The sequence below is a fragment of the Centruroides vittatus genome, unplaced genomic scaffold (genome assembly GCF_030686945.1).
Source record: "Centruroides vittatus isolate TY-2023 unplaced genomic scaffold, ASM3068694v2 contig_18, whole genome shotgun sequence".
Lineage (NCBI taxonomy): Eukaryota > Metazoa > Arthropoda > Arachnida > Scorpiones > Buthidae > Centruroides > Centruroides vittatus.
In genome coordinates, this window is record NW_027121101.1 from 3,960,794 (window position 1) to 3,977,577 (window position 16,784).

At 28.1% G+C, this 16,784-nt stretch overlaps 1 protein-coding gene across 2 annotated transcripts in view; it reads right to left on the minus strand.

The window, feature by feature from the left end:
* Klp98A (kinesin-like protein 98A) overlaps nt 1-16,784 on the minus strand; it is a 55,394-nt gene that overhangs the window by 7,820 nt on the left and 30,790 nt on the right. For both annotated transcript variants that reach the window (XM_067263802.1, XM_067263801.1), the window contains exons 11-26: nt 16,531-16,631; nt 16,344-16,460; nt 16,167-16,264; nt 15,995-16,066; nt 15,856-15,906; nt 15,674-15,733; nt 15,466-15,588; nt 15,338-15,389; nt 15,120-15,257; nt 13,164-13,252; nt 12,994-13,079; nt 8,344-8,397; nt 8,128-8,281; nt 7,542-7,655; nt 7,345-7,470; nt 6,737-7,269 (exon numbers count right to left, since the gene is read on the minus strand). In XM_067263802.1, the coding sequence (XP_067119903.1) occupies nt 6,737-7,269; nt 7,345-7,470; nt 7,542-7,655; nt 8,128-8,281; nt 8,344-8,397; nt 12,994-13,079; nt 13,164-13,252; nt 15,120-15,257; nt 15,338-15,389; nt 15,466-15,588; nt 15,674-15,733; nt 15,856-15,906; nt 15,995-16,066; nt 16,167-16,264; nt 16,344-16,460; nt 16,531-16,631 (1,968 nt within the window). The remainder of the gene's footprint in view (nt 1-6,736; nt 7,270-7,344; nt 7,471-7,541; nt 7,656-8,127; nt 8,282-8,343; nt 8,398-12,993; nt 13,080-13,163; nt 13,253-15,119; nt 15,258-15,337; nt 15,390-15,465; nt 15,589-15,673; nt 15,734-15,855; nt 15,907-15,994; nt 16,067-16,166; nt 16,265-16,343; nt 16,461-16,530; nt 16,632-16,784) is intronic.

Consider the following 16,784-nt stretch of genomic DNA (forward strand, 5'->3'; position numbering starts at 1 on the left):
GTGAAGATTATGACACTGAAGGAAACCAATCTGAAGACACAGCTTCTAAGACCAGTCCTGGTCCCATCTTTTCACAGATAGATCAGAATGGCCCAAATGCAGGAAATTTGACAAAACAATCATTCAATTTCTCAAACTTTGTTAGCTGTGTGTAATGTCTTTGAATCATACAGGCATGCCTAGTATTCAAAGACCTCCAAACAGCAGGTACATGTACATTGAAAATTCGGAACACAGCAAGCCACTGCAAGCCTTTTTATAGAATACAGGAGTAGTGATTACTGAGCTCTCTAGTGGCATTACCTGGTGTATAATTGGGCCACAACTGTAATCATTTAAATACCTATATGAGACATAGGGGTATGTCGAGTTGCAGTAATTGTACAATTCTATCTGTTGTGTAACTTTCTGTTAAATTATTTTATTACATACCTCACTGGACTGCAATTTGAAAAAATTGTAGACCTATAAATTCCCACTGTCATCTGTGTGTCTTTCCTTAATCTCGAAAACAGAGTTAGACAGATGAAAGATGAGACCAGATATGAAAACCTTAGGGCAGGAGGCACAGATTAATTATATATGAACTTCCAATGCAAAACTTTTCCCCTGAAAGGTGTTAGATAGATGACTGGCACAACTCTATTGTTAAAGGAAAAGTATGATGGGCAAGCCACTACTAATTTGAGGTAGGAAGCATATATTTTAAGTTAAATAAATAAAAAATTGCAACCCAGCATTGTGACAATGTTACAATAAATAATTGCTCATTAAACAATTTTAAGATTCTTAAATATTTAAATTGACTATACTAATATGATATTAGCAAATAGCAATCAATAAAACAAAATTCTAAAAATATTTTTAAATATATATAAGCAAATTAAATAAATATTTCTAACTGAATTAAAAAAAAAAAAGAATTAAAATAAATACTGACTCATTCTACTGCATATTTATATGTATCTATTTTTATATTGGTTACCTTTATCTGTATCTGTCCTCATTTTGTACCATTTTTGAATATCAGATTTTTAAGTTTTTGTTTAATGTATTTTTTTAGTAGTAATATACTGTTTTATAGAGATATTTATTATTCAATGCAAAAAAAGATTATTAATTAATATAATGTTTGATGGCATAAAATGTCTTCATATGGATTGAAGTGGATATTAGAGCATTAAATTCAATCTACTTTCTTTTTTATAAAATCAGCCACATAGAAACAAGTTCAATACTAAAACTCTGATAGATAAAGGCTTAGATAATCTATCAAAAAAGGCAGATAACTAATATAGTAGGAATTATGGGGGGGGCGCTTCTAGCCATCGTCAGTGTTGGCAACTTTTTCATTGACCTGCTTCAGATAATATATTTTTGTGAAACGTTGATTATACAATAATTTTAAAAATTTTTAAAGGTATAATATTAACTATGATATCATTAAAACTAATATTATTGCTGTTAATAATGGCTGGAGTCGAAACTAATCCTGGCCCAATTCAGCATTCACCAGTTAACACAAGTCAAATTGATATGCAAAAAAGAGGGCATGGAAGACCGAGGAAAGAACACGCACGGAGTTCTGAAGAAACAAGCCAGCTAGTGGATCTTATTAGCAAAGAATATACTCCAGAGGAAGAAACTGGAAATAACAGAGGCATTACGGGTAAATCTAGAATCGAGGATTATTTTGCAACATCGGAGCACCTTGACCAGATAAGTGACAGTGATTCAAGATACGCATTAAAATCCATCTATAATCTAATTCAGAAGAAGTTTGAATTATTAAATCAAAAAATTCATTCAATCAGACATGATATTAGTTGTATACAAAGAGATAATATGAAAATTAAAGAAGAAATGGATACAATTGTACAAAAAATTCAGCAATGTGAAGATAAAACAAAGCTCTGCACAAACCTAAAAGGTATGTTTGAGTTGGATAAACTAAACAATGAAAATACTAATAGAAATCTGGTTATTACTAATTTCCCATTTAATACTGATGATAAGCTGCAAGAAATTAAAAAATTTATTAAGGTAGATCTTGACCTAAAGGACATGAAATAGAAGGCTTAATTCAATTAGGAAAGAGTAGTTCGGATTATCAAATGATAAAATTAATAACAGAATCGGTTAAAGATAGAAACTCAATACTTAAAAGGTTCTGGACTATGAGACCAAATATAAGACAAGAGATAAGAAAAACTATCATTAGAACAGATCTATGTTCTAGATCAAAAGCTAGGAGAAAACTATTACTCAATAAAATTAAATTAGAATTCTCAACTAATACCAAAGTGAGAATCAGGGATGACTATTTTATAAAAGATGATCTTGTATATAGGTTGGATATGAACACAAATGAATTTATAGTAATTAATTATTTTTTAGGTCAAGCTACCAAATATTCACAAAGAAAGTAATAACAACAACAACCATGCTGCCTGATATTCAGGAAAACAATTTAACTAAGAATAATAATTGTAAAAAAAATCGAAAAGGAACAACCCTCGGATAAATATAGTTATATTCAAAATAATAATATTAAGATTAATATGGAATCAAACTAATTTCAGATTAGTTTTTGGAACTGTCAGGGCCTTAAAGGAAGAATTCATAAGCTATCAACAAAAAATTTCATAAATTCTAATACAATTATTGGTTTGACGGAAACGTGGATAGAAAATTTAATTGATAAAAACTATGTAGAACAAGAGAATATCTTGATTTCCAGTGACGCTCATCAGTTAAGTAAATTTGGTCAACCTTCGGGAGGCATACTTCTCATCATGAAGAGAAATTTTGATGAAATCATATATCAAAATATAACAATGTACTATATACTAGCTATAATTAGAATAAATAATCAACTCAAATCCATGTGGAACGAATCTTACTTAGGAGTTATTGTAATATATCTCCCTCCATCGGTTAATAAGAAATCAATATTCATGAAAATCCAACACTGTATTGATAGATGGGCTTTTTTGATACAATTCTGGTTGCTCGGAGGAGACTTCAATTCTCGAATTGGACACAGAGTTATATTTAAATTATGAAAATATAAACAACAATAGACAGTCTAAAGTTAAAATCTTAAACAGTGAAGGTAAAACTCTAGTAGAATTTGTTTACAAAAACTAGCTCATTATACTTAATGGTAGAATGAGAGGTGATGTTCCAGCAGAATACACATACATATCACAAAATAGGAAGTCAATCGTACATTTCATTATATGTTCCGAGAAGTTAATCGAACATTGTCAGACCTTAACGGTTCTTGATGAAGACACATCAGATCATTTTCCAGTAAAACTCACATTATTAACTAAAAAGGATATAAGAAGTAACATTATTAAAAAAGATTATATATTGGAATTTAGCAAAAATGTGAATCCAGGATTGAAAAGCAAAAATGGTTAAAAAGAGTTGATTTTATAACAGCCAAATTGCTAAGACTGGAGGAAAAAATAAACCGATTGTCAATTACCAAAGATTAGTTTCTAAAATAGTAGAATGTCGTGTCATGCAACGTAATCACGCCTCCAAATCAAAATTTAAAAATCAATGGTTTGACAACTCTTGTTATCACCACAAACTTAAAAAGCAAAAAGATCTTAAAATTTTTAGGAAATTTAATACTCCTGAAGCATTATCAAACTATGTGAAAAGCAAAAAAATATATACAAACTTAATTAAGGCAAAAAAGAAACTTTACTTGACCAATATTAACAAAAAGCTAATAGAATCAAGAGACACGAGAACCTTTTGGAAAGTTATTACAACTTTCGTAATACTAAATCTGGCTCCTTCAATCAAAAAAAGATTGATTATATTGAATGGAAATATTTCCAAGAATTTTCCCAGGAATACTTACATAATCAAAAGAATATTCACAAGGAAGATAAAATAGGCTACCAAATTAATCAGGATGAAATAATAAGTGTAGATGAAGTGCAGAAACGAGTTAAGGCATTGAAAATCAAATCTGCTCCAGGTTCAGATGGTATTCCAAATTCCTTTATTAAATTGTTACCTCCCAAACTGATTCAATATTTAACTAGAATATTCAATAATATATATTTAAGCAATATAATTCCAAGTAACTGGAAGGAAGTAATTTTTACTATGATTTTCAAACATGGCAGCAAAGATGATCCAGCAAATTATAGACAGATTGCATTATTATCGTTTCAGGAAAATATTTACAGCAATACTGGCAGAGAAATTTAAACAATGGATAGAGGTGAACAATTACAAGAATCCAACACAATATGCTTATACAGAAAATGGTGGCACTCAGAAAGCTCTATTTGTTCTGCTAGCAATAATCCAAATACAACTATTAAAGAAGAGACGGAAGATTTTTGCAATTTTTTTGGATTTATCAAAAGCTTATGATTCTGTTAGTATAAAGTTGCTACAGGACAAATTAAATAACTATAATGTAAGCAATTACTTAACTAAGATAATTGGTCAACTGTATCGTAATTATAATGTCATTGTCAAGCAAAATAATATATGCTGGAATCCGTTTACGACTAGTAGAGGCTTATTGCAAGGTGATCCCTTATCTCCAATTCTGTTTAATTTCTATCTATTTGATTTAAATAACTGTTTCTCAAGGGAAGAAGATGGGATATATATTGACAATACATGTATACACTCAGTGTCATATGCAGACGATATGATATCATAGTACTGGCTCCTACCGCTGTGGCACTAAAAAGGAAGATTCTCCAGACAGTTGAATATTTAGATACTTTAAAAGTCAAAATAAATCCTGATAAATCAGAAATCATGGTTTTCAGAAATGGAAATAATCTTACGAAAAGAGCTAAATCCTTTTACATCAAGAATAAAAAAAATTAAAATTGTTAATGAGAAAAAATTTCTGGATATAATCTTTACGTTTAACTTATCATTTAGTAGGCATTACAAATATATTACTGCTAAGTCCAGAAATCTAATGAGTAATTTAATAGCTCTATGCTGTAAGGCAAAAATAAATATCAAAACTCATTTTCAGCTCTTCAATGCAATAGTAATAAACACATTGTGCTATGCTGCTCCAATCTGGAGTCTAAACAATTTCTATGATTTTGAAAAAATCCAAAATATATTCATTCGAAAAACATTTCAATTAGAATACAATATGCCAGGTAGTGTGCTGCGCATGGAACTTAAGAGATTCAAAGTTAATACTATTCTGGTAAAAAGATATATTAATTGGCTTCAAAAAATAATTAATGCAGAAGATTTGTCATCTAAACTAATGTACTTCTTATACAATAGATCTAGAAATATAAACATTCAACAGAATTGGATAACTCAATTATCAAAGATTTTCAATGCGTACGGATTTTTGAAAGAACTAGTATTTGATTATCTCAAAAATAATGACCAATGAATCAGTCAATTACTATATAAAGCCATGGAACATTCAATAAGCCAGGATAATGAAGATATATGAAAAAGAAGAAATAACTCACACTATAATATAATCCTTAACTACCCTTATATCAACAACTATATGCTTTCAAATCTCCCATTTAATGTTAAAAAGTTTTTCATTCAGTTAAGACTTAATCGAAAAGGTCTAGTTATTATAAATAAATACATAGAATATAATCAATTTACCTGCTCCAAGTGTGGAAAAAAATTATCAAAACTACACTTAATCTACGGATGTAACGAGAAGGAAGAACAAGATTTAAATATTATCAAGGATCAAAGTTTAACCCAAAGATGAAAATTGATATGTATAGAAAACTAGATAAAGTCAATAGTAATGACATTTATGGGTTGTATAATGTTGTCAATAGGTTCTTACGGCAATGTGTTAATAGTTAATTAAGCCTTATGGCTAATTAATAAATTGAAAAGGTATACAGGTTAAAGGATACCTAAAATTGTAGATTATGTTATCCTAAAAAATGTATATTTAACCCCCCTTGTAACAGGCTAATGCCTACTACTACGCTAATAAACTTGATTGATTGAATATAGTAGAAATTATAAAATATATGAATATACTAATAAGAAAAAGAAGGAACAAACAGGTTAAGAAAATGAGCTACTTGTCTCATCTCTGCATGCAACAATCCCATGCAGAGTTTTCTGTCATTACATTCTAAAGCAACATGTTAAAATTATGCCATCATAGTCTATTAAAATAAATATAAATTAAAAAGGCAAATTCTTATTTCAGAATTAAACATAATGCAAATAACTAATATATATATAATAATAATAATAATAATACAAACGTACTCAATTCAAGAATGCATGTATTATATTTTCCTTTATACAGTATATATAAAATTGTAATACATTACATGAATGCCTTCATGTAATGTGAGTCATTCACAGTCCAAATCAATTAATTCCATTAGTAAATCCTTGGTATAATAGTTACCTGACAAATGTAAAAATAATAACAAACTTTATATATCATTAAACCTTAAAGCATAGCTTTAATGTAACAAATAAAAAATACATTCCACAATATTTATTTAAAAGTTTAAAAAAAAAATGTACATTATCAATTTTTCTACATTTCATTTTGTGGAGTTAATCAATTTGGAAAGTGAGAAGCTCATATACATTACAGATGATTTTTCATTTCATTCTGAAATGAACATTTTGGTTTATATTGTATGTTAATAGAATATAACTGTATAAAATTTGAAAATTTATGTATAGTTTTAAATCTGTAAAAAAAATTTACCTTTCAGTTCTTGGATTTTTTGAACAATTTGATGGATTATTCATGTTTGAGTTTTCAAATGAGTTTTCTGGATTGGTTCCATCACAAAATTTTTGAACAGGTTTAGTTCTATTAGAATTTGGAAATTTATTAAAATATTTTTCAAGTTTTTCTAGTATTTCTAATTTTTTTCCAAAAATCTGTTCAAAGTTTTGTTTTTTCTGACTCAACAATTCTTTATTGTGTAAATATTCTTGACCTTCAACTAAATCTGATGAAACATCATTTGCTTTGGCAAGTAATAATTCTCTACTTTCCCTCAAAATTTCATTTTCTTTCTGTATTTTTTCTCTAATGGCATTCTTATTACTCAATATGTTTTCTTTAACTTTACAAAAAATTTCACTCATTGAAGATTCATTTGCAAATTGAAATGAATCTGACAATAATTTAAAAACTTCATTTAATTCTGACTGATTTGTTTCAATTCCTTCAATACAAAATTTATCAAGTTCTTTACTAATATCCTCCAATTCTTGTACTTCTTGTTTTAACTGGAATTAAGACAAATAATTTGTAAAAACGAATTATAAATTATATAAATTATGTTGAAAGTTTCTTTATCTTACATGATTTATTGACTGATTTTCAGGATATGAATTTAAGGATTCATTCTTCAATTTAACTAAATTTTCCAATTCCTTAATTATAATTTCTTTTTTCTGTTGTACCCTAAATAATTCTTGTTTTGATTCCTTAGGAGAATAAAAAAATCTAATTTACAATTTAAATTACTGTATATTAATACACAATATTAAAAAGTCACCTCTAATGCCAATGCTCCATTTTTTTCTTTTTCATTATATTCTTTAAGTTGTTTTTCAATATTCTGACAACATTGTTCTAATTTTGCTTGTTCTTCCAGTGCTAATTTTTGAGCCTATTTAAAGTTAAAATAAAAATAATTAAATTTCTTTAACCTTATATGTAATTAATGACTAGTCAAAGAGGTTTCAAATAATTTTAAATAAGGAGTGTATGAAGGATATTAACTAGTAAAATAATTATTGAAATTGAAATTTTTATATTATATATATTATATATAAATTTTCATTTATAGAACAAAAAGTATATATCATATATATTATAAATACTAATTTTTCACAGTTTAAGAAATTCTAAATTTTATAGAACATTATTATGATTTTCTTATAAATTTCTGTCTTTGTTTATTGATCAACTTAATATATACGTATGTATTTTATGAATTTCTCTAGATTTGTTAAATCAAAAAACTTCTAGAGAACACTACATATTCTACTGTGTTCAGTGTTCAGAAATTTTGTTTGTTTAGTTTTTACTTTTTACTGAGAACAACAAAAACATAAAATAGAATTAAAACTAATACTAACTATCTGTGCTTTCTGACAGATATCCTCATTTTCTTTTCTTATATGTTCTAACTCTCTAAGTTTCTTTTCAAGTTTGGCTTCCGTCTCCAATTGTTCTCTACGCCTCCTTTCTTCTGCTTGACTGTGTTCTTTTTCTAGTTGTTCTATATGCTGCCTGTAATCATTTTTCAGTTAATGTAGCAAAATAATTTGAAATCATAACAAAAACAACAATACCTTTTCTTCTCTAATAGTTCCCAATCTTTTCCCTTTTGATATTCAATTTCTTGCCTGGAAAAAAAAACATTTTAAAGCATAAGGTTGATTACATTTTAGAAACACTATAGTAAAATAAGGTAATATAAGTAATTAATTACAAAAAAATATACGTTTCTTCATTACAGTTGTTATATATTATAATATAAACAAGCATAGAAAACTATAATTTACAGTATTGTTTTTGCTGAAGATAAAAAATTTCTTACAACATTAATAAAAATTTATATATGTAGATTTCGAATCTGTTAACTATTAACCTTCCTCATATCATCTCATTTTATACATAATTTTGTATCTATATCTAATACAGGGTATCCCAAAAACCCTTTACTCAAAGGTTGGAAAAATAATTACAAGAGTCAGATTACAGGTACAGTACATAAATTTTAACTGTTCATACAACTTCAGCATACACAAGAATATTTGTGTTTTACAACATGTGTTGGAAATGTCCCCTCCAACCTGCAGGCACATGTTCACACAACAGCACATATTCCATGCTACATGTTGCAGCATTGATAGAGGAATTTCATTTATGGCTGCTCCAATGTTCAATTTCAGTTCATCCAACATGTGGGGGTTGTTCTTTAAACTCAGTCCTTCAAATAGCATCACAGAAAAAACAAAATCAGTGGTGTTTTGCAAAATTAACAAACCAGATTGTGCTGCATAGGCTTGCTGGGTGCTAGTTCACCAGAAAATATCCACCCACTTCAAATGAGATTTGCACTGAAAATATGCTTTGAACAGTGTGATCCACTGGTCCTGATTAAGCCTCATCCTGCACTGTTGGTCAGAAACATACGATTTCTTACCGTGCAGCTAAATCAAAAGTCATGTACATGGGGGCAGGGAAATTTTTCAATATGTATATATTCATGCTGTAGCATCAATGCTTCATAGAGGGTGTTCCAATTTCTGTAAAAAAAATTCACAAACTCTGAATAAAGGGACTTTTGGGACACCCCAAGTCCCTTTATTACCCCTATAATAGTTCCAAGTGTCATTCACTATATAAAATGCTATACAAACATCAGTCTTATGGTGCTATTTCTATCTACCTATAATAGGTAGATAGAAACAGGATAGCTAGAAAGACAGTTTTAACTGTTCATACCAAACACTTATATTGGAAACTATTATTTTATCATCATTATGCTGCCTAATTTTTATACTTTATGGTTTTTTAAATTTTTTAATATCATTTTCTGTAATGTCAGATAAATGTTAACTGTATGGTGATACATCTATTTTACTGCTTCTTAATAGTTTAGAAAATACAAAGCAAAAATGTTAAGTGATATAAGTTTGCCATTTATACTGAAGCAAAGACAGAGTGCATCTAGGTGGTAAACAAGCCAATGACATTAAATTTAGTTGCCTTACAGTTCTTAGTTGTACTTTATTATAGATTGTAATTTAAGAAATTACAAATTATAATTTATAGAATTATAATTTAATAGGACTTTATACTGGTGTATAAAGTCCTATTAATACATTAAGTCCATGTTGTTGCTTATTGTAATATTTTAGAATGTCGTGGTGGCCTGCTGAAGAGGGGCAAGTTAGCCCAAAACACGTGCGATGTGTGTACAGGAAAACTACTACAGGTAATAAAATAAAGATTTTTTGATTTTTCTGATTATGAACTCCTTGTGTTGATAACCAATACACCAGTATAAAGACCTATTAATGCATTAAGTCCAAGTAGACAATTTATAATAAAGCCAATAACATATTTTGTTTCATATAAAATAGACTCTGTCAATGGCTTGCTTACTTAGCTGCTTGCCATCTTGATGTGTTCAGTTCCCAATTATTAATTGTGATAGCAAAAACTGAAATTAGGTCCAGGAACAAACTTTCAACCATGTTTGAATCTATTTGAATAACCAGTTCTCTCATATGGGCAGCTTTTATTTATTTTTTCAACTCAGTGCCCTGTGGGCACAAAAACTTTTTAAAATCAAGTCCATTGTGATTTAGCCAGGTCCAGAATGGGGTGTCTGGATGGTAAGGGAAGAGTCCAAAACATATCCAAAACAGATCATCCCCAAAAAATCCTGGTTTTTTTTTTTGACCCACCTGGATTCACTTCTAGGTCTCCAAGACACCTTAACTACTTGGCAATCTGGCCATCAACAACTTTACATCAGTTCCAGCATAACATTCAAAAAACTTCTGGAGTGTTGCTCTGGAACTTTTTGAATGTCAAAATGGCATTCTGGATCCTTGTAATTGTAATTTTTATATTACAAACCAAAGTTAACTGTATACAGCAGGACTGTCAAAAGTAAATGGCTTGTTTACTTCTGCTCTAACTTCTAATACTGCATACATACATTTTTTGCCAAAAGAGGACAGCACATCTTTAAATAACAGGGCTTAAGTAATGTGGAGCTCCAGGAGTATTAATCTGTGTGCTTTGAAAATGGCTAACTCTATATAACATTCTTTAAGATTTAATCATCAAGCTTATCAAATATTTAATGAACTGTTAAGATTTTTAAGTATGAATTGATAAGAATTTGAGTACTCAAATTCTTAATCAAGTTAATTTTATAAGTTTATAGAAGCTTAATTATCAAAAGTCAGATTGAGGCAGCAATTTTGCACCAAAAGATCTTTCCCTCTAGACTAGTGGTGTGCAAACCGTGAGTTGCAACCCCCAGAGGGGGCCACTAAAAAATTTTTTGAGTCACCAAATTCAAAGAAATTTTCTTGACAATAAAAATTATAAGGTTTTTCTTCAATAAGTATCAGGTACCAGTAAAATTGTGTTTTATTCAGACATCTAATAAGGCAGAAACATAAATGCAAATCCCAGAAAGAATTTCACTTTATGTTGATGATTAAAAAAAACCATCTATTGTCTATCTAGGGGTCACAAAAAAAATTTTACACAAAATGGGGGGGTCAGAAGTGAAAATAGTTTGCGCACCACTGCTCTAGACCCTGGTAAGGGCTTTGTTGTATCAGAGGTCAAATAGACCCTCTTTTTAATATTCCATAAAATCATTACCTACACTGGCATTTTTTGTTTACATCTAGATTCCTAATTACCTCAATAACGAAATCCAGAAAATATCAAAATTTGCTATCTTGTGCAAGCTATCACATACAATTTTTTTCATACAATCACAAGTATATGCAGCAATTTTCCATTCTGATGTCATTTTTTTATGGTATCAGGTCACCAAAAATAATGTGGAAGTCTCTCATAATTGCTGCAAAAGGTAGTCATGACATTGTAGATGTTTGTCAGCTATGAATGATATAATGACAGAGGTCTGCAAGTCACTACAACCTTGAACACTTGTCTCCATAAGATAGGTCATAGTACCTCAGGCTTCAACAATTTAAATGTTTTTGCAGGTTTATTTTGTGCCAAAAGAATACAGAAAAATCATTTTCTGGTCCTTCTGAGAAAAACTTCAGCCCTCCTTTCATTTATTTCCAGCTGAACTTGTTTCAATTAGCTCAGACCATTTCAAAGTTTCAACGGCTCCCATAGCAAGCCCTTGAAAGGACACTGTTTTGTAAAAAACAATCTCTCATAAAATAAATGATGCATGACATTGAAATTTTGCATATGCAGAGAAGATACATTATAGGATTTCAGAATCATCAAATTTGTAAAATGGCAATTATGTGTAGTGTAATTATGCACAAAAAAAAAAAAAATCATTACCTTATACATGTACACATGTTTAAAAAAATGCATGCAATTACAGTTAAATAATTACTGTGAATATTTTATTTGTTTATTTACATTTAATTCAAATGACAGTTTAATAAATTAGTAGTTTGGTTAGTTAATACAACTATAAATTGCAATATATAATGAATATTAATATATGTTTTAGTATATAATTTTTAAAAATTCCAGATACAAAACTAAATAAATTTATGACTAATGTCAAAATTTAAGTTACAAGACATTTTGTTATTGGATGTTTCAATCCTGATTTGTATTTTGTCATACTACTTAGACATTTATACCAGGAAACTAATTTATTCATTTCATATCTTCTTTTAATATAAAATGGCCTGATTAAAAGACCTTTGGTGAAAAGAATCTTATTGAATAGAATAAACAAATAAGCAAATACAATTTTTATGTCCATTGTTCATAGTAATCAATTTATGCCCATTTGTTATTAACTTGTTTATATTCATTACTAAGCATTTAAAAAGAAATTTTTAAAATCAGATGCTTTTTGAGAATGTAGTTTTCATAGTTTAATATAATTAAAATACACTACATTCTCTAAAATTATAACTGTGGTCCACTTCTTTTATTTTGCTGATCACACTCATTTTATAATTGTTTGTTTCAATAAATCTGAAACAAACTTTTTCATAGGTATATGTAAATTAGTTATTTTGAAATATCTAAAATATAGTAGTAAAATCAAATGATTTATGTTTTGAGCAATTCTTTACGTCTGCATATTTGCAAAAAATATTACAATAAGAAGACCAATAACAACTTGAAACAAGACTTTGCAAAGTTCTAAAAATGAACTATTTTACAGTTTTACATTTTATATATCAAACAGTAAAATAATTTAAGCTTTATTATTTAAAACTAACATCTTTACTTACATGGGTGAATTCAGATTTTCTATGGATCTTGCTAAATCAGAAGCTGAACGACTGAGTAGAGAAAGACGAGACAAATTAAGTGAAGACTGAAATTTCAAGTACCTTTATTCAGATTTTATAAGTAATATAAATTACACATATAAAATAAATATAAATAATTAATTGCTTACTCCTCTTTCTTTTTCTTTACGTAATCTTTCTACTTCAGCTGGGTCATTATATCTAAACATATTTGTCTTCCCCAAAAGAATAACACAACCTTTAAAAAAAATCTCAAATTTTTAGAAACTTAAAAATTTATTTTTCTAATTATTATAATAATTGTAGTAGTAGCAGCAGTAGCAATAGTAAAATAATAATAAACTGAATTAAATTAACTGTTTAGCAAAATATCCTATTCAATTATGTATATATGTATTTAGGTATGCACCTATCAATAGAAAACTGTGTACAGTACATAGATTCATGGAAAAAAGATTAAATTAAAAGATTAAGTCTGATGCAATTTCTGGAGAAATAACTTTTTTAATTATAATAAGATTTGTTATTATTATAAATACTTAAAATTTGGCAAAACAATGTTTATTGTTTATGTGAAATTATATATATACATATAAATTGTTTCAGATTTTTTACTATATACATATAAAATGAAATATTTATACTTATTAAAGACTAGCCTTTACTGCCGTATTTGATAAAATAGCTTGATTTTTAAAAATAGCCTGTTGGTTTCCCAAGTTTTTCTCCATTTGATTAAACTTATCTATCCGGAGTGTCCTGTTAAGTTTTTATATTGTTGTTCATGTTTTGTATCGTAATGCCTTTTTATGTTATATTCTTTTAATGTCGACACAGTCTCTGAGCATATTAAGCATACAGCTTTATCTTTGACGAAAGTGAAAAAATAATCAAATTTCCACTTTTCTTGGAAATGCCTGTGCTCATCCGCAACCTTCCGTTTTTTTGTTTGCTTTTCCGACATGCTATTATGGATTAAAAATTTGCAAGTTAAAAAAATTTGTAGGAAAACTTAATTTTGAATAAAAAAAAACCTCTAATATTACCTTTTTGACAATAATATTGCACTCACGCCTTTCAAGAAACACAAGAATTGCCAAAATTGCTAGTTAACAGCTTACCAGTCTGACTGATTGTGTGACAGAAGCAAACACAAACAAGCACAGACGCGGCGCATTCGTATTGCATGTTTAAACAAGTCGCCGACAAGTGAGTAACTCGTCACAAAAAATTGTTTCGGTTTAGTATGTACTACCATTTTATTATAATTAATTTTATAACAATATATTGATGGGAGAAAGTCGATAAAATAAATTCAATTTTAGAAATGCTTGGCGGGCCGCATAAACATGTTTAACGGGCCGCATATTGCTCATCCCTGGGTTAGAGCATTTGGAACATGAGCAAACTTAAATATGGCACCTTTTGAATAAGCCTTTTATTAGTATGTTACAAATTTAAAAATTATATATATATATATATATAAAAAAATCACCTTTTATTAATATAATGCATGTTATATTTTATAATATAATTTTTCACACTCATAAGTGATAATTTTCTACGAATTTATAAGTTTGCCTGTGTAACAATTTTGGAATTTTGGCACTCCATCAGGAAGAACCAACATTGTCACTTTGACTCTGCTGTATATTGAAAAAAGTCATGGACCCTTATTTTTTTACATTCAAATGGACCCTCATTACATTTTTGGATTCCTTATCGCAATTAATGGAAAATGGCAAAGCTTCATCAAAATCAGCCCATGAGATTTTGAGAACAAATTCAATTTTATAAGTCAGTAGAAGACGTACTAGTGACCTTGGAACATCATCTGACAAAGTTGCACAATTCACACAATAATGCTTTGTCACATGCACGTGTGCTATAACATTGTATCTCAAAAGCAAAGTCATGAACCCCCATTTTTTATAAACGTTTTTGGATTTGTCATCACAATTAATGGAAAATGGCAATATTTAATCAAACAGATTTTGAAAACAAACAATTCTGTAAGTCACATAGAAGAAGCTTCACTAATGCTCCTCCTCAAATATATTGTATTATTTTTGGTCAATATTTTAAATAGGTTAATATATATTTACCTTGAGATATACGAGTTGGTTTATCTATTAAAATTGTATTTACAAAACATTCAGATTTTCCTAATGGTATTAAGGTAGCTTTTCCATCTTGTAATTCAATAATGCAATGATCATCTTCAATTCCAACTCCATTCAACACTTAAATAAAAAGAAAATTGTAAATATTAAAAAAAAAAAGAAAAAGTAATTTCACAACATGTCTAAAACAGAAAACTTACCTATATCTTTTTTCCCTGATGAATTTTCCGTTCCAATATAAGTTGTACCTTCCTATTACAGAATAAGGTGTTTTTACATTTAATAATATGTTTTGTAAGTAAAAATAATTTTATTTATTAAAATTAACCTTTAAATGATAAAGTGTTATGCCTGTACTTAGTACATCATCATCAATACCAATAAGATGTGGTAGTTCAGAATCTAACACCACTCCTTGTCCAGATTTTCGAAGCCCTAATGTCCTTTGCTCCTATGATAAAAACATTTCCATTAATTTTGAAAACTTAATATAATGTAAAAATAAAATTTATAAGTATATTTTTAAAAATATTTACTTTAAGAATTTTGTGTGTTTCTTTCCATCTTTCTGTCCATTCTTCTGTTAATACTTTTACCTACATAAAAAGTAATTTTTAATATTTTATATATTATAATATATATAGTATTATAGAATGAGCTAATATATAAATATCAAACTGATAAATAGTAGCTAAACAATAAAAATTTTATTACTCACTCTTGCTTCATTTTCATGTAATTTTTCTATCATCATAGGAGATGAATTAATCTGAAGATAATAATTTTCTTAATTAAAATTTGTTATTATTTATTCATACAGAAATGCACTTAAAAATGCAATAAAACAACCAACTTACACTATCTCCAAGAAGAGATTTTAAGTGAGCAATTTCATTGCGAAGTTCACGGATTAGTTTAACATTTGGATCCTAAATAAATATATGTCTCACATATTGTAAAAATCTTAGTCTAATTGTATATTAAAAATAAAAATATTCAAAGTGCATTTATATTATTAAAAAATCTTACTTCATTAATTGTGGGTTTATTAATGATATTCTTAGCTCTGTTAGCATATCTTAAAGTACTCAAAGTTTCACCATAATTGCATTCAGCTGGTGAAATAGCTATAAAAGTAAATATTTTTAAAAAAAATTTACTTCTTGTTATTAATATCAACTATAGCCATTATAAATCTATTATTACCTGCTATCATAATTGTTTTGGAATTTCCACCTAAACTATCTTTTAATAACCAAGTTAAAACTGAATCTCGATACGGAATAAAAATTGTTTTCTTTGTTTGAGTACTTGACATATCAGCTAAAAAAATATTTTGTACAAAATTAATATAATAAAATGTTTGATTCAATTATTTATAAAATTAACTAACCAAGGGCAGAAATAACTGTTCCTAAGGTAACTAGTGATTTGTTAATATGACCTCCTTCTTTGAGTCTTTGACCTGTTGCACCAGTCACATCTGCTCTTTCACTAAAAATACATTGTACAGTATAATTAAAATTTATTTTAATATCATAATTAGTAAATTAGATAATTATATTGTGATGAGCTTTTATGAATTATATTACAAATATCTGTAATGAATAAATATAGATTTATTGCAATATTTATTTGCTAAATATT